The following is a 20786-nucleotide window of genomic DNA, read 5'->3' as shown; positions in this document are numbered from 1 at the left end:
CGAATCCTTGTTTTGCCTCCGCCCCTTAGGCAGTTTCTATTCTTACAGGTGGAACCTGCAAAGCACTCTAGGTCTTTTTCTGCCTTGGGTTTCTGATACCTCACGTGAGGGGACTTGCAGGTGGGTAGAGTGGTGGCGGACCTTGCGGCGGGACCGGAGGAGTGCGGGGACCTCCAGCCTGTACTTGGGACGTCCTTGAGGTCGCTGTAAAATTAGGAGTTGAAAGGGCTTAGCGGGCCCGGCGTCTAGTGAGCTCTGCAAGTGCGCTCCTCTCCACGCCTCCTACTGCTTGCTGCCCACCCTTTCCTTGGCTGGGGCTTCCGAGAGCCTGCGAGTGGCACGGACACCTCTTCCCCCGTCCCCCGCCAGCTCGGCACCCGACTGCTCGCCCTGTGGCTCTGCTAAAAGCGGGTTACTTTTTCTCTGCTCCTCGGGCTCCCTCTTCGCCTCCCAGAGGCAGGACCAGTGAGTGCCAGGAGCCCCTCTTTGCTCAGCACCTGCTTCTGGCACTCTCGCTGTGGGGATGGGAGTGGTTATTGTGCTAAGCACCGGGTGGACCTGCAGAACTTAGGTTTGAGAGAGATAAAGGTGAACAGTGGCAACACAAACACATGTACCCGCTTCCTGTCCCTTTCTCTAGGTCTTTTTCTCTCGTTTAACCTCTGTCAAAGTTGCTATTCATTTTTATTTTGTTTAATGACTGCCCTATGGGCACAGGGAACTGCTGTGTTCCTGGCATCTAGACCAGTTGTCTGACACAGTGTATGCGTAACAAACGAATACATACTAGAACAAATAAAGTGCTTGGTAATGACGGGAGGACACAAAGGAAGTGCCTCTGAGGGAGGATGATGTCCTTTCAGCCAAGGCCTGAAGAGTACTGAGGGGCAGCCAGGCCCAGCTGCAACAGGGATTGTGCCTCCCAGATAGGAAAGAACCATGTCTTTAAAATTGCGATTGATGTGGCCAACTTCTCTACCAATTTCCAAAATAGTTGAGACAATAGTATTATTTAAACCCTAAGAAGGCAAACATAAGGCAAAGGACAGTATGACTAACCCTCACACTGTACAACAGCTGGCAGTTAACAAAATATTTTCACTTGTCTCATTTTAATACCCCCTCCACCAAACCCAAAGAGTAATTGGCACAAAGAGGCCTCATCCGATCATGTATACACATGTATACATTCATTGATACACAGCATGCTGTGAAGGAGGATTGATTGAATGGATGCGACACCATGCTAGGTCTGAACAAGGACAGGAATTATGTCCTGTGCACCTGTATGTGTTCCAGCACCCAATCCTGTGCCTAGCTCCCAGACCAGTCAGTTGGGCTTTCCACGCACCATGTTGTTGGACAGAATACAGAGTAAGACACCAGCCTTGTTCTCACTAGTGTCCCCCAGCCTCAGAACCACACTGAAGTCATAGAGCCTCTTGCACAGTAGAAAGAGTTTTCTGAAGCCAAATCCCCTTCACTGCTAAGAAGAGATTTATTACACATAATTGCACACACACACACACACACTGTAGGTAGTAAGTATGTCCCATCTGACAGCAGGTCCCTGGTTAAGCCATCCCTGTCCATGTAGCCTGGCAGCCCTTGAGGGAAATGTGGAGGGATAGAAGAGGACAGAGATAACCCCATGTTTTCCTTCTCCCAGGCTGACAAGGAAGGAGAGCCTGGCCTATTCCAGTTGTCCCTTTGTACATATTGCCCAAGCCCCACTGACAATGGATCAGAGGGTGGACAATGATGCTGAAGCTTGGTTGCAACTGAAGCCTGTGGAGCCCTTGCCCTCCCAGTGCTGTGGGAGTGGCTGCTCACCCTGTGTGTTTGACCTCTATTCCCGAGACCTGGAAAGATGGGAAGCAGCCCGAGCCAGAAATGACAGGAGCCTGCTGAGTGGGAAGCAGTCACCTGAGACCCAGGTGAGGATTCCAGAGTTTCAATATCTGTCTATTCAGGGCACCTGCTGAAGCCTTCCTTGACTAGACAGTGGAAAGAAAGAAGTAGTCATAAAGGAAACAGATAGATCCAGGGAACAAGGTCCAGACCTGAAACGGACCTATTAGTAGCTATGTGGATTTAATCTAAGCCCCTTAACCTCTTGAAGCCTTAGTTTCCCCATCTGTAAAATGGACTCAGATGTTTGTAATGTTTAGCACAGAACCTAATAATTATTTTACTCAAAATCCATTGAATACCTGTTTGTCTTAGTTAGGGTTTACCATTGCTGTGAAGAGACACCATGACCATGGCAACTCTTAGAAAGAAAACATTAATTGTGGTGGTTCGCTTACTGTTTCAGAGACTTAGGCCATTATTATCATGAAGGGAAGCATGGCAGCATTCAGGCAGATGTGTGATGGAGCTGAGAATGTACAGGAAGTTGACTGACAGTCACACTGAGGGAAGCTTGAGCAAGAGACCTCAAAGCCCACCCCCACAGTGATGCACTTCCTCCAACAAGGCCACACCTGCTAATAGTGCCACTCTCTTTGGGGGCCATGTTCCTTCAGACCACCACACTGTTATATGCCAGGTCCTGTAAGCCATTGAGGATTTGTGTCAAGCAGGACAAAGTCCTTGACCTCAAAAGAGCAAACTAACATATGGTATTTATACAGACTAGGTAAATAAGGGGTACTGTTGTTTCTCAGTTTTCTCTGGAGCTTACTGATGTTCCTTTCTTTTCTTAAAAAGAGCTTCATACATTTCATGAATAGTTATATGTTCAGTATATAGTGGCTGTACTCACCGTGACTACAGAAAATCAGGTTATATTGCAAAATGGCAGATTTCACCTATAGCTCTATATTTTAAATTGTTGTGAAGTGATAATAATAACATCACGTTTCCATAACAATTTACATTGATGAAATACATATACAAAACTAGGTGTGGTGGCACACTCGTTTAATCCCAGCAATTGGAAGCTAGAGGCAGGAGAATCAGGGATCCAAAACCAATCTTGGTCGTGTAGTGAGTCGGGTCAGTTTGAGCTACATGAGATCCTGTCTTAAAAAAATAAATAAACAATAAAATCCAAGAACCACCTATGTTATTTTATCTTACCCCTATAACCTTATAATGCTATCAGATGAGTGGCCTCTTTTTACATAATAGGAAACCCAGGCCCAGAAATAGCAGCTAAGTCAATCCCAGTGTCCTGACTCCAGCTTGGTGTTCTTTAGCCACAGGCAGCTCTGACAGGGTTCTTAGCAACTGTGGCTGATGAAGACTAGGCCATCCTGGCTTGAGAGGGATGAGGTAGAGAGTGTCTACCTAAGCCTGTCACTGCTGAGCCTGTCACTGCTGAGACACTGGTTACTAAATTCTAAATTTGATGCTGTATGCACCCAAACCTTACTCAGGTAAGCCAAGTACAAACATTATACAAGAAAGAGAATCAGGCATGGTGGCACATGCCTTTAATTGCAGTGCTTAGGAGGCAGAGGCAGGAGGATCTCTGTGAGTTCCAGATCCACCTGCATAGAAAGTTCAGGACAGCCGGGGCTACAGGAGGGGGTGGAGATTCCTACAAGAGGCACAAGGAGAGGTTGGGATGGCAAGGACAATGTGCTGAGACCCAGAGGACATGAATTTGAGTCCCTGCTCTCTGCTAATTTTGAACAAATATGCAGTTAGATTTGGATTAGAGACTCACCTGTAACAGCCTTTCTGTCTGCCCTCGCAGCTTCTGTGATGTCTGTCACAGATGTCAGATACCATACTGTTACTGTGACTGTAACTCTCACTTCCCCAAAGGGAGTTTACCAAGTACCTTAATGGGGGATACATTTTATGGACACAGGTTAACTACAGGGCTGAACCTTTCCCTCTTTTCCTACCTCCTAGGAGTCAGAGATGACCTGACTGCCCACATGTATTACATAAAGGCTACTCATGAACTACATGACCGGGAATCTCCCTTTTTTCTCTGAAGCCTGTAAGAGGGAATTCCTTCTTAGCCTCATGGGCCTGAATTTTCTTTGGAAGCATGCCATATTCTCTGTCTGGTGTCAATGACTTTTCTAATTAATCTGTCCGCAAAAGACTACCCACCTCTGTGTTTCTCCTGAAATCCAAGACCTTTCGTAAGCTACTGCCATTGGGCCTCAGTTTCCCCATATGTGATAAAGGATGTTGGATTGGGTCATCTCTAAGGCTCCATCAGTTTTTCAGCTCTCCAGATCTGGAACTTAACCAGTCTGAAGGATGAGCAGGTGTTTATTCCACTGGAGTGAGTGTTTTGTGTAGAGGATAGACTTGAACAATGAAGACCTTGAGGTGGACAGTGACAGGTGGCCTTGGGAGGAGGATTGGAAGTCTGCCATCTGTTCTGTGGCAGGTAAATGAAGCTTGTGGTTGTCCACTGCTCCCTTGAGTGTAGGCTAAGGAGTCTGTGCTTGGTCCTGAGATTGTGGGAAGCTACAGAAAGCTTAAGCACAGGGTAAACTCCATGTGCTGTGGATAAAGGGGAAGCAAGGTAGAACCAACTCTCTGTCACATCAAGAGATGGCTCTCATCAGGAAAAAGATGTGTGTCCCTTAGACCTGACCTCTAAGAAGTCATCTTTTCCTGTTGCAGGGCTGCTCCACCAAGCTGAGTCCAGAGACCTTCCTGGCCTTTCACATCAGCGCCATAGAGAAACTTACCAAGGACACCCTTCGTGTCCGTTTTACACTACCGGGGAACAATCAGCTCGGCCTGCATCCTGGGCAGCACCTTATCCTACGGTACAATCAGGTAGTGGGGGGACCGGTGTCTGCTTCCCTGCTTTGCCACTGACCAGCTGAGTAGCCTGGGGCAGTTTGCTTGACCTTTCTTAAGCCCTTCCTTGTTTGCCATCTTCAGGATAGACACAGGAGCACATGAGCTAGACATGGAGCTCATTAATGAGTTTTTGTGATAGTTAATAACACCAGCACTTTACCAGCACTTCCTAGCCAAGGCACAGCTCTTACTAGCCAAGGCACAGTTCTGTCTACTCACATTCACGAACTCATTTAACCTTCACAAAATCCTGGCTGGTAGGTGCCATTATCATCCCCAGAGGACATTGAAATCAGCGAGGTTCAGGAACTTGGCTGAAGGTCACACAAAAAGTATTAAATAAAGATTTGAAAGTAAGTAGACTGTCTTTGAAGCCATTGTAATTAGCATCGGATGATAGAAAGGACACTATAGAGTAAAGAACTTGAACACATGAAAGGAGAATTAAGAGTTTAAGGTCAGCTTCAGCTACGAGTCAAGTTTGAGTCTATCCTGGGCTATATGATATCATGTCTCAAAAACAGTAATAATAATAAAAGAAAAAGCAAGCAAGCAAACAAAAAAGTTTCCCAGTATCACGCAACCACCAAGTAATGGAACCCAGATTGCAGCCCAGACAGCATGGTTACTGAACTACACTAGTGTCCTCTCCTTTGAGGGTCCTCCTCTGAGCTTCCTTCTGAACTGCTGTGGGTCTCCAGCCTGATCCATCCCCACCTTGCCAGGGAGATGCATCTTTCAGAGAGTCAGTTGTGGGTTTGAGGCTTGGCAGAGAGATGAGTACTGCAAACATGGATCTGGAAGATATCATCACACACCCAGACAGTATTCAGGAGCATATGCATATGTGGTGGGGGGGGCGGAGGAAGGACATATATCTGAACCCCAAGAATGCTAGAGCTTATGGGGTTGTCAAGATGAGATGGAGCCAACAAACAAACTAGCAAAACAAAGAGCCAAACAAGGCATGGCCAAAAGGCAAGGTAGGAGGGAACTAGAAAGAGAGCACTCTTTTTTTTTTTTTTTTGGTTTTTCGGGACAGGGTTTCTCTGTGGCTTTGGAGCCTATCCTGGACCGCCTGCCTCTGCCTCCCGAGTGCTGGGATTAAAGGCGTGCACCACCACCGCCCAGCCTGGCTGGCACTCCTTGAAGTTCAGTGTTCCAGCTGGCAGGAGAAGCCACAATGTAGGTTATAATGCTGTGCAACTCTCCATCCATGAATTGGAGTGGCCAGGACACCCAGCTTCTAGACTGACTCCCCTCCATCCTCTCTACCACCCAGTAACATTCCTAATATATCTGACCATGTCACTTATTAAGACACATTCTGGTGCTCCTCATTGCTTCCACAATGACATTCTAATCCATGGCTACCCAACTGCCAGGTCCTCCCTTCCCTACTCCACCTATGCCTGTGTCTTAGCCTCGAAATCTGCTACCAGTTCCTGAGTTGCCTGAGTTTGTACCCCTCCCCCCAGGCTGTTCCCTCTGCCTGGAGTTACTTCCCTTCCTGGCCTCACCTGTCAGGGGCCTGCTCATGCTTCTGTACCTGACTCCAGCAGACTTCCCAGTTCCCGGATGACAGTGTGCTCTCCCTCTGAGACACATCAGGCTTTACCTGCTGCAGTAGGTGGTGCCCTGCACTTCACATCTGAGCCATGTTCTGTTCCTCTCTTGCATATGTTTCAAAACATGTCTTACATTCTGTCTAGCTCCTGCATGTGATGCAGTTGGACAGGGCCTTTAAATCTTTGTAGACACAAGAGCAGAACTTTTTGCACACAGTAAGTCTAGAGTGTTTGGGTGCTCCTAGGAAGTAAGTTGTCAGGATTTCTGTTATTGTTTGGTTTTTGGTTTTTGGTTTTGCTTTTTATTTATTTATTTATTGTTTTTTCGAGACAGGGTTTCTCTGTGGTTTTGGAGGCTGCCCTGGAGCTAGCTCTTGTAGACCAGGCTGGTCTCGAACTCGAGATCCACCTAGCCTCTGCCTCCCAAGTGCTGGGATTAAAGGCGTGCGCCACCAACGCCCGGCTAGGTTTTGCTTTTTATTTTGTTTGTTTTTTCAAGATTATTATGTGCTCCAGGCCAGCCTCAAATTCATGTTTTTTTCTGCCACAACCTCCCAAGCGCTGGGACAACAAGGTGTACCACCACATTCAACTACCTGAGATACTTTGAGGAGAAGGACCAAACTTGGAGTTGGAGCTGCAGTCAAACATCAGCTATGCAAGTGGCTTTTCTTCTCTTAACATTGCAGTCTGCATTTGGGTTTGTTTTTTTTGTTGTTGTTTTGTTTGGTTGGTTTTGCTTTTGTTTTTCAAGATAGGGTTTCTCTTTGTAGCCCTGGCTGTCCTGGATCTTGTTCTGTAGATCAGGCTGGCCTTGAATTCACAGAGATCTATCTGCCTCTGTCTCCTGAGTGCTGAGATTAAAGGTGTACACCACCACACCTGGCTCTGGATTTTTTTTTTAAAGACTTGTTTTATTTTATGTGTATTCATGTGTGCTTGAGTGTGCATTTATGTGTGTCATGAGTGCAGTGTCCATGGAAGTCAGAAGAAGGTATCAGATCCCCCAAAACTAGAGTTACTGGCAGTTGTGAGCCACCAATATAGGTGCTGAGAACCAAACAGATCCTCTGCAAGAGCAGCAAGTACACTTAACCTCTGAGCCATTTCTTCAACTCCTAGGTTGTTATTTTAAATACAATTATGCATAAAATATGCCTCGTACACAATAGACATTCATACCTCATAGCTATTATCACAACTCATGATTGCTGTCCTGTCCTCATTATTGGTAACATTGTAAAGACCATCCATACATTGGCAGGGCTTCAGCTTCAAGCCACTTTGGGGACTCTTCCAGTTCCAATTCTTGCCGGTCTATGGTAATGCTTCATAAATCTTAGCGGTTGTTTTTAATCTGTGTTATTTTGTCTCGAAGAAGTCAGAAAACCACAGTAATGTCCCACAAACTGCTCATGCCATCAGGGTACTACTTTTTTTTGTTATCAGTGTACTTTTTGACATAATTTTGTCTGATTCCAGTAAAGTCACACAACCAGAACCTAAATGACTACCCCTACTTTTCAGGAGATACCGCTGAGGGATTAAGTGACCTGCACAGGTCTCACAAGTAGCATGGGTAGTGGTAAGCTCAGTGCCCTTCCTTCTGCTGTTCCTTACCTGTCCCTTGGTGAGGACCTTTGGGGATGGCTGGAACCCACCTTTATGTTCATTAACCTGGCAGAGGAGGTGCATGTTAAGAGTCTGTTAAATGAGTAATAGCTACTGTCTGTGTGCTTCTCCTTCCCAGAGGTATAGCAGATGGCTTGGAAATTCAGAGAGCCTATACTCCCATCAGCCCGGTCACTGCAGAAGGGTACTTTGATGTTTTAATCAAGGTGAGTTGTTTCTTGTTGAAGGTTCTGTAAGCTGCTATGGACTCGGACCTCCCCCTCTAACTTGATTGGGGTGGAGGAGTTTCTGTCTGTTAGTTGTCATGAGAATAGGCTGACTTGAAGGAGAAATAGTTTGGGGGTGGGGGGGCTCTTCTCTCTCCTTTTCTAAGGAGGGTGCTGCTGGCCATTACAGAGGGAATGTTATTGGGAAAGTTTAGGAAAGCTTTGCCTTCCTAAACCTTTTATCAACCGATGGAAAGAGGTACTGAGCTGAGATGAAGTTCCTGCACCTCTGTGTGCTGGCCTGACCTGGGGTCCAGCTTGACCTGGATGGACCAAGCTCAGGACAGAGTGAACAACAGATCAACTCAATGCAGCGTGATGCTAGTCATGACAGAGGAGGACCAGCCCAACTCAGGGCAATTGGCATACAAGGAACTCAGGCCCAGCCTCCTGGTAGATACTGTGTCTGAAGGCTGAGAAACAAGAGAATTCTATAAAGGAAGAGCTCTCTGAGAGCTGGGAGCCGCATAGCAGAAGATACATGAATTGAGAAAAGTGTTCATCTAGACATAGAAGGGACAGAATGTCAGAAGAGAAAACTGGGCACCAAGACCCTTCAGACAGAACGAACCCGACACCCTCTCTCTGGGAGGTAGGCCTCGAAGGAAGAGTGGGAATAGGCCAAACATAGGAAAGGGTAACAGGAAACAGGTCTTCTGGGGACTATACTTAGCCCAAGTGGTGGAAGAAGAGGATGCCTGTGGGGCAGCTGGGCCGGTGGAAGAATTGTCAGAGATGAGTGAAATGGGTTGGATACAAAATGCACTGGAGACCCAAGATCTTAGCAATAAATTACAGCCATGGAGGCCTAGAGTGAAGAAACTAAGTAGATTGCTTTTCATGGACCCACTGACCCTCTGACATTTGGCTTCCAGCAAGTGCTGCTCTGTGTACTCCAACCTGTTGTGGCTCTGATAGGTATGTCCAACCTTGTAACACCATGCTATCATCTACAAAGTCCATGCTCCAGAGCAATTGGATCAACAAACAAACAGACCCCCAAACAAAAATAAGTTTTCGATTTTGCATCATGCCACTTTGATAGCTCTCCTTATCTGCTTGTGGCCACAGGCCATGGATCTGACATGCCTGCAAGTGAGAGAACATTTCCCTCGTGGAATCCTAGGGAGCATCAATACTGAAGGACCGCTTTTGTATCCAAGCCTCCTTGCAAGACTGTGTCATTATCCTATTTCGCTGGTCAGCAGGCTGAGGCCCAGGAGGACCAAGGTGGAGGGAGGAGTGTCGTGGGTGAGCAAGCCCCTGACTCTGAGGTCTGGGGCCGCCCTGGGCTCCTGCCTCCCTGCCTGCCTGCAGAGCCCGAATGTTTATTCCTTCCCACATAAGCCCGGGCAAGCTCCCTTCTGCACACTACTGTTTGTCTGGGAGATTCCACAAATCCTCTCCAAATGGCCTGCTTCCCTGCGCTGCTTGTCTAGGGTGCTTCTGCTGAGAGGATAAGCCTGGAGACAGTCCTCCAGTGCAGCTGGATCCCTCCCAACTTCAGAGAGGTTTCTCATTATCCCTAAGCTACTGGCTGGGAAGAGCTGGAAATGTCTTTGCAGATTGGGAAGGCAGTGGGAATTTGTGGGTTGGCTTTCCCACAAGGAAATGAAGGAGGGCTTCTTTTTCAGGCACCTGCTGGGCACTGATTATACTGCTTGTAACTCTGTTCATATTTTCTCATTTCAACTCTTGACCTCAAGAAGACCATATTATCCCCACTTTTAGCGATGAAGAAACTGAAGCTGAAAAGCCTCTTGGGTGGTAGGACAAAAGATGGGTTAGTTCTGTTTAACGTTTACTCCAAACTAGGCTGTACATAGTGCTTTTGTTTTATGAGACAGGGTTTCTCTGTGTATCTTTGGCTGTCCTGGAACTCACTCTGTAGACCAGGCTGGCCTCTAACTCACAGAGATCTGCCTGCCTCTGCCTCCCGAGTGCTGGGATTAAAGGTGTGCACCACTACCACCTGGCCATGGTGCTCTTTCTTTGGTGGTGTCGTGTCATGGGACATTTAAAGGCCATAGATGGGGTTCTCTTTGTTTCTTTGTTTTATGTGTTTGGATGTTTTGTCTGGTTCCCTGGAACTGGAGTTACAGACAGTTGTGAGCCACTATATTGGTGCTAGAAATCGAACCCAGATCATCTGGAAGAGCAGCCAGTGCTCTTAACTGCTGAGCCATCTCTCCAGCCCCCATAGCTGGGATTTTTACTTTTCCCAAATTGGGCCCAGAAACCAAAATGTGCTCCCACACAGCTTCCAGTAAAAACCCTCCCTCCCAGGCCTCTCCCAGGTGAGTAGGGACTTGTGCTGCTGGTGTCACCCACAGCTGGTGTCACCCAGAGCTAGTGACAGAGATAGCTGAGGGTGCACAGGCAGGTCTGACCACCAAAACCTAGTCTCTCCTTCAAGCCTGGGGACATCCCAACCACCCTTTCAGTTTTGTCTCTCAGTTTCCCCTGAGTCTACCCTTCCATGTCCAGCTGATTTTCCCAAGAGAAGACCTGGACTCTCTATGCTGTTGACCATGTGGCTGCAAATTCCCAAAGTTCTCTTTGCATGTCTCCCCAACTCCTGGGAATTCAGTTTGCCCAAGCTCGAGTGTTCCACCTCCAAGGAAGCCAGCCTTATCTTGCTCTATGGGCTCAGGGCTCCTCTTCATGGAGTGTGAGGCAGTATCTACCTTGTTTATATCTGAGATGTGTATACACATCCTTCCTGTACTTTGAGCCCTTTCAGAGGAGGCCTGACTGGATACATGGATTGACTGGAATATTCATTGCTGAATATTCATGGTTCAGGCACTGGGTGTCTTCATGGTGTTTTAGGTCTAACTGTGTGTCCTGCTGCCCCAGCATGGTGCTCACAACAGAGCAGACAGGCAGTGTAGATGGCTCACTCACATAGCAGTCATCCCACCAAGAAATGGTAAAGAATGAGCTGAAAACAGTGTACAAATGTACTTGGCTTTAACCTGCCTGGGATTGCAGAATTCTGAGTTTATAGCTGAGATTTCAGAAGTGGGAGGGTTTTCAGTAAAAATACAAATCTCCTGCATCTCTTGGAAGACTCCTAAGGTCTGGCAACATCTGTCCCACAAACTACAGACTAGCACCTGCAAAATAGCTTCCCTGTTAGAAGGAATGTCCCTTGGCAGACTGCTATCTTTCTGACCCTGAGTGTTAGTTGTCTTTAGTCACTACCCAGTTCTTTATTGGGCTGCATTCCCTTCATGGTCTCCTCTAGTATTTGGGTGGGAGACCTTGAAGTTGGTAGGTCATTGGAGTCTCGTCTCAGCCTTACCATCCACCTTGTGTAGGTAGATGCCAGTGTGGATGATAGCTCCAACATGTAGGGTGCAGAGGAAGACAAGCTGAGAGTCCCTCAGGAGACGCTGATCCTTCAGAAGGAATTCCAAGTGTTGGATAGGGAGGTTTGCACAGCAGAGCTTGCCACCCACTGACTGTTCCCTGTGTTTGCTTTAAGTGCTATCAAGCTGGGCTGATGTCCCAGTACGTGGAGTCCTGGAGAACAGGAGACACAGCTTTCTGGAGAGGACCTTTTGGAAGCTTTTTATATGAACCAAACAAGGTCAGTCCTTCAGTCCTGAAGAGCTTCGCCAGCCATGAGTTCCGTTTCAGACTATAGATGCACACTGCACTGTTCTTCCAACGCTTAACCCAATGCCCAGGGTGATTTTCAGCTTAGACAAGGGAGGGGACAGATAGGCCTAATAAACAAAACTGTCCACTTTACTCCAAAACTGTTGCTAGCTGCCTGTGCCTCAGAAAATCAAGCCCGAGTACTTGGGGTTCACTACCCCAATGCCCTCTGACTCTCATATACTGTCCAGTTGCACCTTCTTCTCAGGAGGCTGAAGCAGCCCACACCCACTGCTGAGAGCTGAGTACTTCTAGATTGGAAGTCCCTTGCCCTCATCTCCACAGCATGCTTGGATATCTGTCCAGCTTTCCCAGAAAGAACTGGTAATTTCTCTGTGGCTGTCTCATGCTTGGAAGAAGTATGTATGTATCAGGAGGCTTGAGAACCCTTTGACCCACTAATTCCATTTCCAGAAGTCTATTACAAAGAGAGAAAAATCAAATCTGCTTCTTGTTCATGTCTTAGTGACTTTTTTTATTTATACTAACAAAGGACTAGAGGCAACTGAGTATCCAACAAAGGGAACAGGTACTTGATAGAACATTCTCCTAGAGTTTGAAGTTATGTTTTTAATGATGCCCTATGCTTATGCTATATGAGCAAGTAACAAGTAGTAGGCACAAAACAATATACACCCAATAGGGAAACTTAAAATGCACAGAAAAAAATGTATATGGAAAATGTATGAAATATTAGCAGGTTTGGGTGGGGGAATTATGGACAATTTTCATTTTCTTCATTATACTTTCCAAATTATCTGGAATGAACACTTATTACCTTTATAATTAGGAAAACAAAGCAAAAACCAAAACAAGTGGAAAATAATGAATCATGCTTGCCTTGCCATTCTTTTTTGTTTAATTTAAAAATAGCTTTTATTGAATTTTACCCTTATTATAAATGCAAAACATGTTCTCTAACTAAAAAAAATCAGAGACAGACAGAAAGAAGAATGCACCTGCAAGCTATCTCCCCAAGATGCCAGCCTCACGTCCTCACTTCCAAACCCTCTCCCACACATGGCATATCTACACACACACACACACACACACACACACACACACACACACACACACGGCATATCTACACACACACACACACGCGCGCGCGCGCGCGCGCGCGCGTGTGTGTGTGTGTGTATGAGCATCATGATAGCAGCCTTGTCGTGTGTGTGTGTGTGTGTGTGTGTGTGTGTGTGTGTGTGTGTGTGTGTGTGTGTGTGTGAGCATCATGATAGCAGCCTTGTCAGGACTGGATGTAGCTCAGTGTAGACTGCTTGCCTAGCACTTGTAGGGCCTGGGCTCCACTCCGACAATCACAGGAAACACATATCCCCATGCACACTGCCAAACCCATCTGTACCTCACCCTCTGCAGGCTCTTGCTCTAACACATGCTGTGTGGTGGCTCACTCAGCACTCACAGCAGCTCACAGGTGATTCGCCACCCATCTTACACTTGCAGGTGTATGTGTCCCTTATCTCTCTCCAGCAGTGTTCTGGTATTACCCATGTTGGCCCTGCATTGTGTCTCCCAGACCCTTGAGAGCAGGTGTAGGTGTTGTTTCTTTTCCTAGCTTGGAGCAAATGGCCCTCAGACCACTTTTCCCTTGAGGGAGCCTCCCAGTGCCTGTGGCCTTCATCTTGGAGACATCAGAGCCTTTTGTTTCTCACCCAGGTGCAGCAGCAAAGGGGCAGGGGCAGTGTCCCTTGTTGAGACTGGCCACCAAAGCTTTGCCAGGGCCTGCTTTGCTCCCTGAGAAGGCTTAGGTACCCAGCCCCTTGCCAGTCCTGCTCTGTAGCTGTCTTGTTAAATCAACCATACAAATGTCTGTGCCTTCGTGACACAGGCAGACACCAGCATCTGTCCATGAAGAGACAGGTAGTATTTACTAGTGTTGTATGAGGAAGGCACAAGGCACTAGGGGGACAGGAAAGGAAGAGCCCCCACCCCAGCCCTGCTCAGGGAAGACTTCCTAGAACACAACCTGAGCAAGGATGAGAGAAAAGGAGGGGTGAGGCAGGTCAGAGGTCTGGACCCTGGCAGGACCACAGTTGCAGGACAAGGTGAACCAGCCCAGGATCTCAGGCTTAATAAGGGGGAGAAGTGAAATGCTTAACCTCAACTCCATACCTCATCTGGTCCTCATGGTGGTTCTGAGGTAGGAGCTATTTTAGGAAAATGCTCTCATTATTGTTTTCCACCAGTGAAGAAATTGAGGCTCAGAGTAGAAAAATAGCTTGCCAGGGTCACATGGCTGAGATTTATACACGAAAGTCGACTCTCTAGAATGAAAAAGGTGAATATTTCTCTGTGGGGGTCAGGCATTAACCTTTAAGAAACTGACTTTGAGAACCGGTCGGTGGTGGCACACACCTTTAATTCCAATAGAGGCAGAGGCAGACGGAGCTCTTGAGTTTGAGGCCAGCATCATCTACTGAGTGAGTTCCAGGACAGTCAGGGCTACACAGTGAAAAACCTGTCTTGAAAAAACAAACAAACAAACAAACAAACAAACAAAAAAGAAACTGACTTTGAAAAGGTCTGTCTTTTTTTTTTTTTTTTAAGAAACCTAGAAACAGGACATGAGCTTATTGAGGAGGATTGATGGTACTAGGTCTCTTGGGCAAGAACTTACCTCACAGTGCCATGCTAGGCACATGCATAAATCGCTTCATTTAGTTCAGAGAAGAGAGACTCAGGGTTCTAAGCTGGGGCACTGGGACCTTTGTAGAGCTCCCCAGGGCAGAGGAGGCAGTCCAGAGAGCAGGCTGAGATGGAGTCAGGAGGGGAAAGGCTTTGGTAGGAGAGGAACTGGCTTTGGGAGGTAGTGAGGTCCTTGTTAGCACAAATATGTAAGCAGAGTCCCTGAGGGAAATGCTAAAAGGCGGCCAAGACCCTTTCAGGTTGGGCTACAGAGTAGGAGCTGCAGAATCCCATAACCTGTGCTTTGCAGGCCTTGCCTGCTGCTCACAAACCAGGTGGCTTCCTGCATCGGGGTAAAGCATGGCAGAGATGGGTGGGACACTTGAGAAAGGCATTGCTGCCCAGCTTAGCCAAGAGAAGACCCGTAGATGGGCAGTGGGTGAGATCCCACCATCTACTGTGCTGTCGTCCATTCTCTCTAGTATGGTGAACTACTCATGCTGGCAGCCGGCACAGGCCTGGCCCCTATGGTGCCTATCCTGCATAGCATCACAGACAATGCAGATGATGAGACCTTTGTCACCTTGGTTTGCTGCTTCAAGACCTTCGAGAGCATCTACTTGAAGACTTTCCTCCAGGAACAGGCCAGGTTCTGGAACGTTCGAACCTTTTTTGTCCTCAGTCAGGTGAGCCCAGGGTGAGGACTTCCTCCACTAAGAAGCTGCATTTCCTCTCTGCTGTCCTGAGGGCTGGCTGTAGCCTCTGTGCCCTGTGCTATATTAACAGTCCTAGGTGCCCTGTGTGGAAGGTAGGTGTTACCAAGTCCGTCATACAGAGGAGGAAGCATGCTTACAGAAGTGCTGGGCCAAGGGACATGCTTTAGATGTGGGGTCAGGACTGGGCCCCATGCTTCACACTCCTGAGCTTCAGTTTGTAGCTCTTGTCCTCAGCTGTGTCCCACCCACCTCCTGGAATCACTTGTGTGGGCTTGGACCTGGATGTGGAATCAAGGCAGCAGCAGGTGTTCAAGGCTAAGAATGGGGGCTCACACACTCCCCTCTCCCCTGTGATGTTCAGCATGAGGCCAGGCCCAGAGTAGGGGCTCTGTCAAGACTGACTGGGCAGTGCCCTCCGTAAGGTCCCCATCACCTCCATCTGTTCCTCCACACAGTGGCAGAACAGCTACTGTCGGCGAGCTGTAGATTTTCTACCTGAAAGCCACTTCCTGTGTCTCCGCCCTCCCAACTCCTGCCATAGCATACCTTATCTCAAGCCAGGCCTCCCATCACCATTGTCTATCTGCATTCTAGAGAGTCTGGTTTTGCTTCTTTCTACTCCCTAGGTTGGGGCTCCATGCTGCCTGCCCCTGCCCTCATCTCCTTTTGTTTGAGTGTCCTGTATTGTCCATATAGTCCTGTATTGCAGATACTCCCTCCTCAGTTTCCTTTTTGAGACATTTCTGGAAAATCTCTGGCAGTTTATATTATCCTCAATGTTCTGGCTCAATGACCTCAATGACCCGGAAACTGTATTGCTCTCCCCTGCAGAGCTTTGTAGAGCCATGGTCCTCAGACCTGTTCACAGGTAGAAAGCTCTCTGACGTGCACATAGGAGGGTCTGTTTGGTGAACATTAACAGCAGCAGGAAGCATCTGGCACAGGGTGTGAAACAGGAGGCTGGTGTGAAGCTGAGGAGATGAGGGAAGGCCACAGGCCAACGGCACAGCAACCCTACAAAAATGTGAGCAAACCCAAGCCTCCTTCCCTCTGTCCTCAACCAGGACCACAAATGGAGGTGAGATACTTCCTGTCCTTGAGGCACCGGCCTGTCTCCAGGGACAGCAGTCTTGGCTGGCTGCCTTGGTTGTCTTCTGTTGCTGATAAAGACCATGGCCAGAAGCAGCTTGGGAAAGAAGGATTTGTTTCAGCCTTCAGCTGTAGTCCATCTGGAATGGAAGTCATGGCAGAAATTTGAACGCAGAGACAGGAACTGAAGCAGAGACCATAAAGGATTGCTTCTTCCCGGCTTGTTCAGTTTACTCTCTTATATACCCCAAGGCCCTGCTCAGGGATGGCACCACCCACAGTGAGCTGGCTCCTTCCACATCAATCAGTTAAAATGAGCTGGTGTGGTAGCACACACCTTTAATCCCAGCCCTTGGGAGGCTGAAGCAGGCAGATCTCTATGAGTTTGAAGTCTACATAGTGAGTTCTAGGCTAGACAAGTCTATACACAGTGAGACCCTGTCTCATTGAAAGAAAAAGAAAGAAAGAAAGAAAGAAAGAAAGAAAGAAAGAAAGAAAGAAAGAAAGAAAGAAAGGAAAATACAGAGAATGAGAGAATGTGCTCCACAGGCTTGCCTGTAGTTCGGTCTGATCTCAAGGCATTTACTCACATGACTCCAGCTTTATTGAGTTAACAAAACTGCATACCATTCAGAGCACTTCAATCCCCATGTCAGTCCCGTGAGGCTTGTGCTGCCATCCTGTCTCCTTTACAGATGTAGAACCTAAAGTTACAAGGTAACAGCAACAGAGAGCTGGGTACCAGCCCAGTCGGTCCTGCACAGAGGCCACTCCCTTAGTGTCCATCAGTAGAGCACACATGCATGCTGATCGGATGTTTGTCACTGCTGGCCAGCAAGGAGGGCAAGTGAGGTCAGGAATGTTGCAGGGAATGTTGAGCCTGGACTGGGGAGTTAAAGTTCACTTTTGGCTCTGCCGGGCTTTGATGCTGCTGAAGGGTGTGCAGGGAAATGGGCCGGCTCCATATAACAGGAGTAAGGGGAGACTGGTAGCTCTGCTCACCCACAAGCACTTGATTCAGGCTGCCTCTTTCCCTGCCTGAGTCTGGCAGCAGCACCATCAGGTCTCCCGGCTCCTGCCACTTCCTGCCAGCTTGTCCTTCATTCTGCACTGCCTTACTCTTGGCCCTTCACTGGTCCCACTATTCTGAGTGTCCCATTGACCTTAACATCTTCACCTCTTGGCCGGCTCTCTCCAATGCAGTGTCCTGGTGCCACTACCGAGCTTGCACATACAATGGCCCTGTGCTTTTCTGGCAGCTGTGCCTGCTGTCCCTGACAGGTGTGCTGTTTGCCCTTTCTTTCCCAATGCCTACTCACCCTTCCTGGGTCTGCTAGGGTAGAAGTGCATCCTGCAGGCTCAGAGCCGTCACAGCACCTACCTATCTATCATTGTTTACGGGGCTCTCCCACAGCTGAGGAGTAACCAGACTCAGTGCATCTTGGGGTGCACAATTTGGGTAGGGCCAGTGGAACAGAGTAGTTAGGGAGAATCATTAATGGGGGGAGGAGAGATGAGGCCTGCCTGCCGACTCTGCTCTCAAGGTTCTGCTGGGTAGGGAGAGTGTTTGAGGCAGTGTAGGAAGATCCAGGTCATCAGAGAGTGCCCCTTGACAGCACTGGAAGTCATTCAGACTCTTTGGGGTTGAGGCTACAAGGCTTGAAATCACATGGGACACTAGGAGCCCTTGCTCCTCAGGCCTCCACAGGGCTGTGTTCTTACTCTGGCTGGCAGGACCATGGCTTTCCATAGCCCGGGCCTTATCTCATAGCTCAGAGGCTAGTAACTCAGCATGACAGTTGTCAGGACTCCCTCTCCAGGGCCCTCTCCATCCTTCCCTAACGCAGGAACTAGGAGCTTTTGGCGAAAGGTTCTCTACCATTTCTCACAATGGCGGAAGCAAGCTGGCTGGTGAACACCAACAGCCCCAGGAGTCATGATTGCTCTTTCTTGTCTTCCCAGGAGGTCTCCCCAGAGCAGCTTCCCTGGAGCTACCGTGAGAAGACCCACTTTGGCCGCCTGGGCCAGGAGCTGGTTGATGAACTAGTAGCCTGCTGCCGGAGAAAGCCATTTACATTAGTCTGTGGCTCATCTTCATTTACCAAGGACATGGCTAGGTGTTTGCTGTCTGCTGGCCTGACTGAGGACTCCTACTTCCTCTTCTAGCCCTAGCCACAGACTTTGTACAGGGACTCAGGAAGGAGCACAGACTAGAGTCAGAAGACATGGAGTCCAGGCCAGACCCTGCTGCTGACTTGGACAATGTTGTCACCCTTAGAACTTCCTTTCCTGTCTGCTTCATAAGGTTTGTCCTTCCCTCCTAGCATCCTGGTATGTGGAGGGAGGCCAGCAGTGGGCCTGGAAGCCAGGGAAGACTGCTCCAAGGAAGCCAAACAAATGGAGTCCCGCTGAGCTCAGGATGGTGGCATTGGATGGGAGAAGGGGTGAGGAGCCTCTCTCGCCCCTCCAGAGGGCCCAGAGTCAGTGTTAAGAGAATAACTTTGGGGAAAGCTCAGAGCTCTTTGGAGGACCTTAACTTCTGTACCTTCCGTGGGTTGAACACACGCCTTGGTCAACGACCTGACCATGTTCTCAGAACAAGGCACTGGATCATCTGGGTATCAGTGCCAAGTCTGTCCTGCCATGATCAGCTTCATGCTCAGTCTGTCTTTCCTGGCTAGGCAAGCCAGCCCAGAGTCCTTTCTCCACAAAAGAAGAGGAATAGAGGCAAATGCCCCTCCCTCCTGCAGGCAGCCACATAGCCCGAGCCTTCAGCTCGGTGCCCTGGCGACGGTTGCTATGGAGATCTAAAGATAGAGCAGGAGTCAGGAGACCTGGGTCCCTCTCCCAGCTCTGCCCACTGAGCGGCTGCTGATCCAGGTCCACCCAGCCCCCACCCCCACCTCCTCCATCCTGCATGGGGCATGCCCTCTCCAGGGAACTTGCTGCCCCTGGGCATCGCGTTAACTTAATGAATTCTGCTTTCTACAGCCTGGGCCCCAGTGTGCTGCGCCAGCACAGGCTAGGTACAGGCAGTCCCAGACTTCTAAAGCTCAGCAGTGGGATGCTAGAAGCTGATCTGGGAGCCTTCAGGATTAGGCATTTATAGCCGTAGAGTTGCAGTCTTTCCAGCTAAGCAGCTTCTCTGATGCCAGAAAACCCTGTCCAGCAGATTCACTATATGAAAGAAGACCCCAAGAGTGACTCAGCCCTGCAGTCTCCCATCTCACCCCTGCTCATGGTTGTACATGCTTTTCACACCGTGCTTCATGGGACACTGGGGAACCTTGCCTGCATAGCAGCAATGAAGGGTAACTGGAGGGTTCCAGGTCCCCTTCAGTCACAGCAGATCTGTGGAATGGGGCCTAGAGGAGTTTTTGTCAGAAAGGTCTTCGTTGTTCTGCCCAGAAAATCACAACAAATAAATTCCTCTTCTGGGCTCTGTTCACTATACAGTTGCGGTGAGCAGCTGGGTGTCGGGAAGTTTTCACACTGAACATCGGGGGCATGGGACCTCTGTCGTGGTTTACAGGGTGTTGGGTGTGACTTCTCAGAACCCATGGTCACAAACACATTAAAGCTCCATGAACTTTAAGTCAAGACACTTCATTTTGTTTGGCCCGGGTCCTCAACCTGCTCTGGGACATTTTTCTCTGGGTCTCAGGTCTAGCACGGTGTGACAAGAGTGATAGGCCCTAACCAAGAGCCAGAGCTCCCAAGCACGGTCTGTGCTCTCTTCCCACCTTGCCTATGGCTTGGAACAAGACACATGTCTTCTCTCAGGGCTTCTGAGAGCTTCATCATGCCTTGCTGAATCCTGCTGTCCTCGTGGATGCTCCTGGGGGACAAGGAGCCCCACCGTCCCAGGAAACAGCAGCAAGGGTACCAGGCACAACCTTTCCACTGGAGAGAGCCAGCCAAGGCACAAGTTGGAACTCAAGAGCTCTGAAAGGGTTAGTATTGTAGAATGGGGTCCATGGTGCTAAAAGATTGGCGAGCAGGGCTTGAGCCTGGCCTGTAGGAAGGGCAGGGACACTCCCATGCCCCGAGGATAGAAGCTTCAAAAGCAATGCTCTTGCTCATTCCTGGACAGGTAGGGGGAGCTCCACTTAAGGCAAGTCTAGGGCAGTTCCCACATAACTCTTTCTGCTGCTATTTTAGATATTTGATGTCTAAACATTAGATTAGGCCACCCAGAGGCAACTGACATCCCTTGTCCTAGGGTGGGTTGCCTTCCTCTTCACTTCACTCTGCAGAATTTGGGCTGCCTGGCTACTAGTGGGATGTTTGTTTGTTTCTTTGTTTTTCCAGACAGGTTTTTCGGGGTAGCCCTGGCTGTTCTGGTACTCACTCTATAGACCAGGCTGGCCTCCAACTCAGAAATTGGCCTGCCTTTGCCTCCTGAATGCTGAGATTAA

At 48.6% G+C, this 20786-nt stretch overlaps 1 protein-coding gene across 1 annotated transcript; it reads left to right on the top strand.

The window, feature by feature from the left end:
* The first annotated feature begins 25 nt into the window (after positions 1-25).
* Positions 26-19968, top strand: LOC100753272 (NADH-cytochrome b5 reductase-like). Its single transcript, XM_027402361.2, has 7 exons — positions 26-120; positions 1670-1937; positions 4600-4748; positions 8104-8191; positions 11742-11846; positions 15046-15249; positions 18331-19968. Exons 2-7 carry the CDS (start codon positions 1740-1742, stop codon positions 18532-18534), a joined length of 948 nt encoding a protein of 315 aa, XP_027258162.1. The 5' UTR covers positions 26-120; positions 1670-1739; the 3' UTR covers positions 18535-19968.
* Positions 19969-20786: the final 818 nt, after the last annotated feature.

Source organism: Cricetulus griseus, chromosome 2, assembly GCF_003668045.3.
Source record: "Cricetulus griseus strain 17A/GY chromosome 2, alternate assembly CriGri-PICRH-1.0, whole genome shotgun sequence".
NCBI classification, from domain to species: Eukaryota; Metazoa; Chordata; class Mammalia; order Rodentia; family Cricetidae; genus Cricetulus; species Cricetulus griseus.
This window is presented reverse-complemented; position numbering and strand designations above follow the sequence as displayed.

Coding starts and splice junctions, on each gene's coding strand:
- LOC100753272 (XM_027402361.2), top strand. CDS start 1,740: ATGGATCAGAGGGTGGACAATGATGCTGAAGCTTGGTTGCAACTGAAG. Junction 4,749..8,103: donor GGGCAGCACCTTATCCTACG/GTACAATCAGGT, acceptor TCTCCTTCCCAG/AGGTATAGCAGATGGCTTGG. Junction 11,847..15,045: donor TTTTATATGAACCAAACAAG/GTCAGTCCTTCA, acceptor CATTCTCTCTAG/TATGGTGAACTACTCATGCT.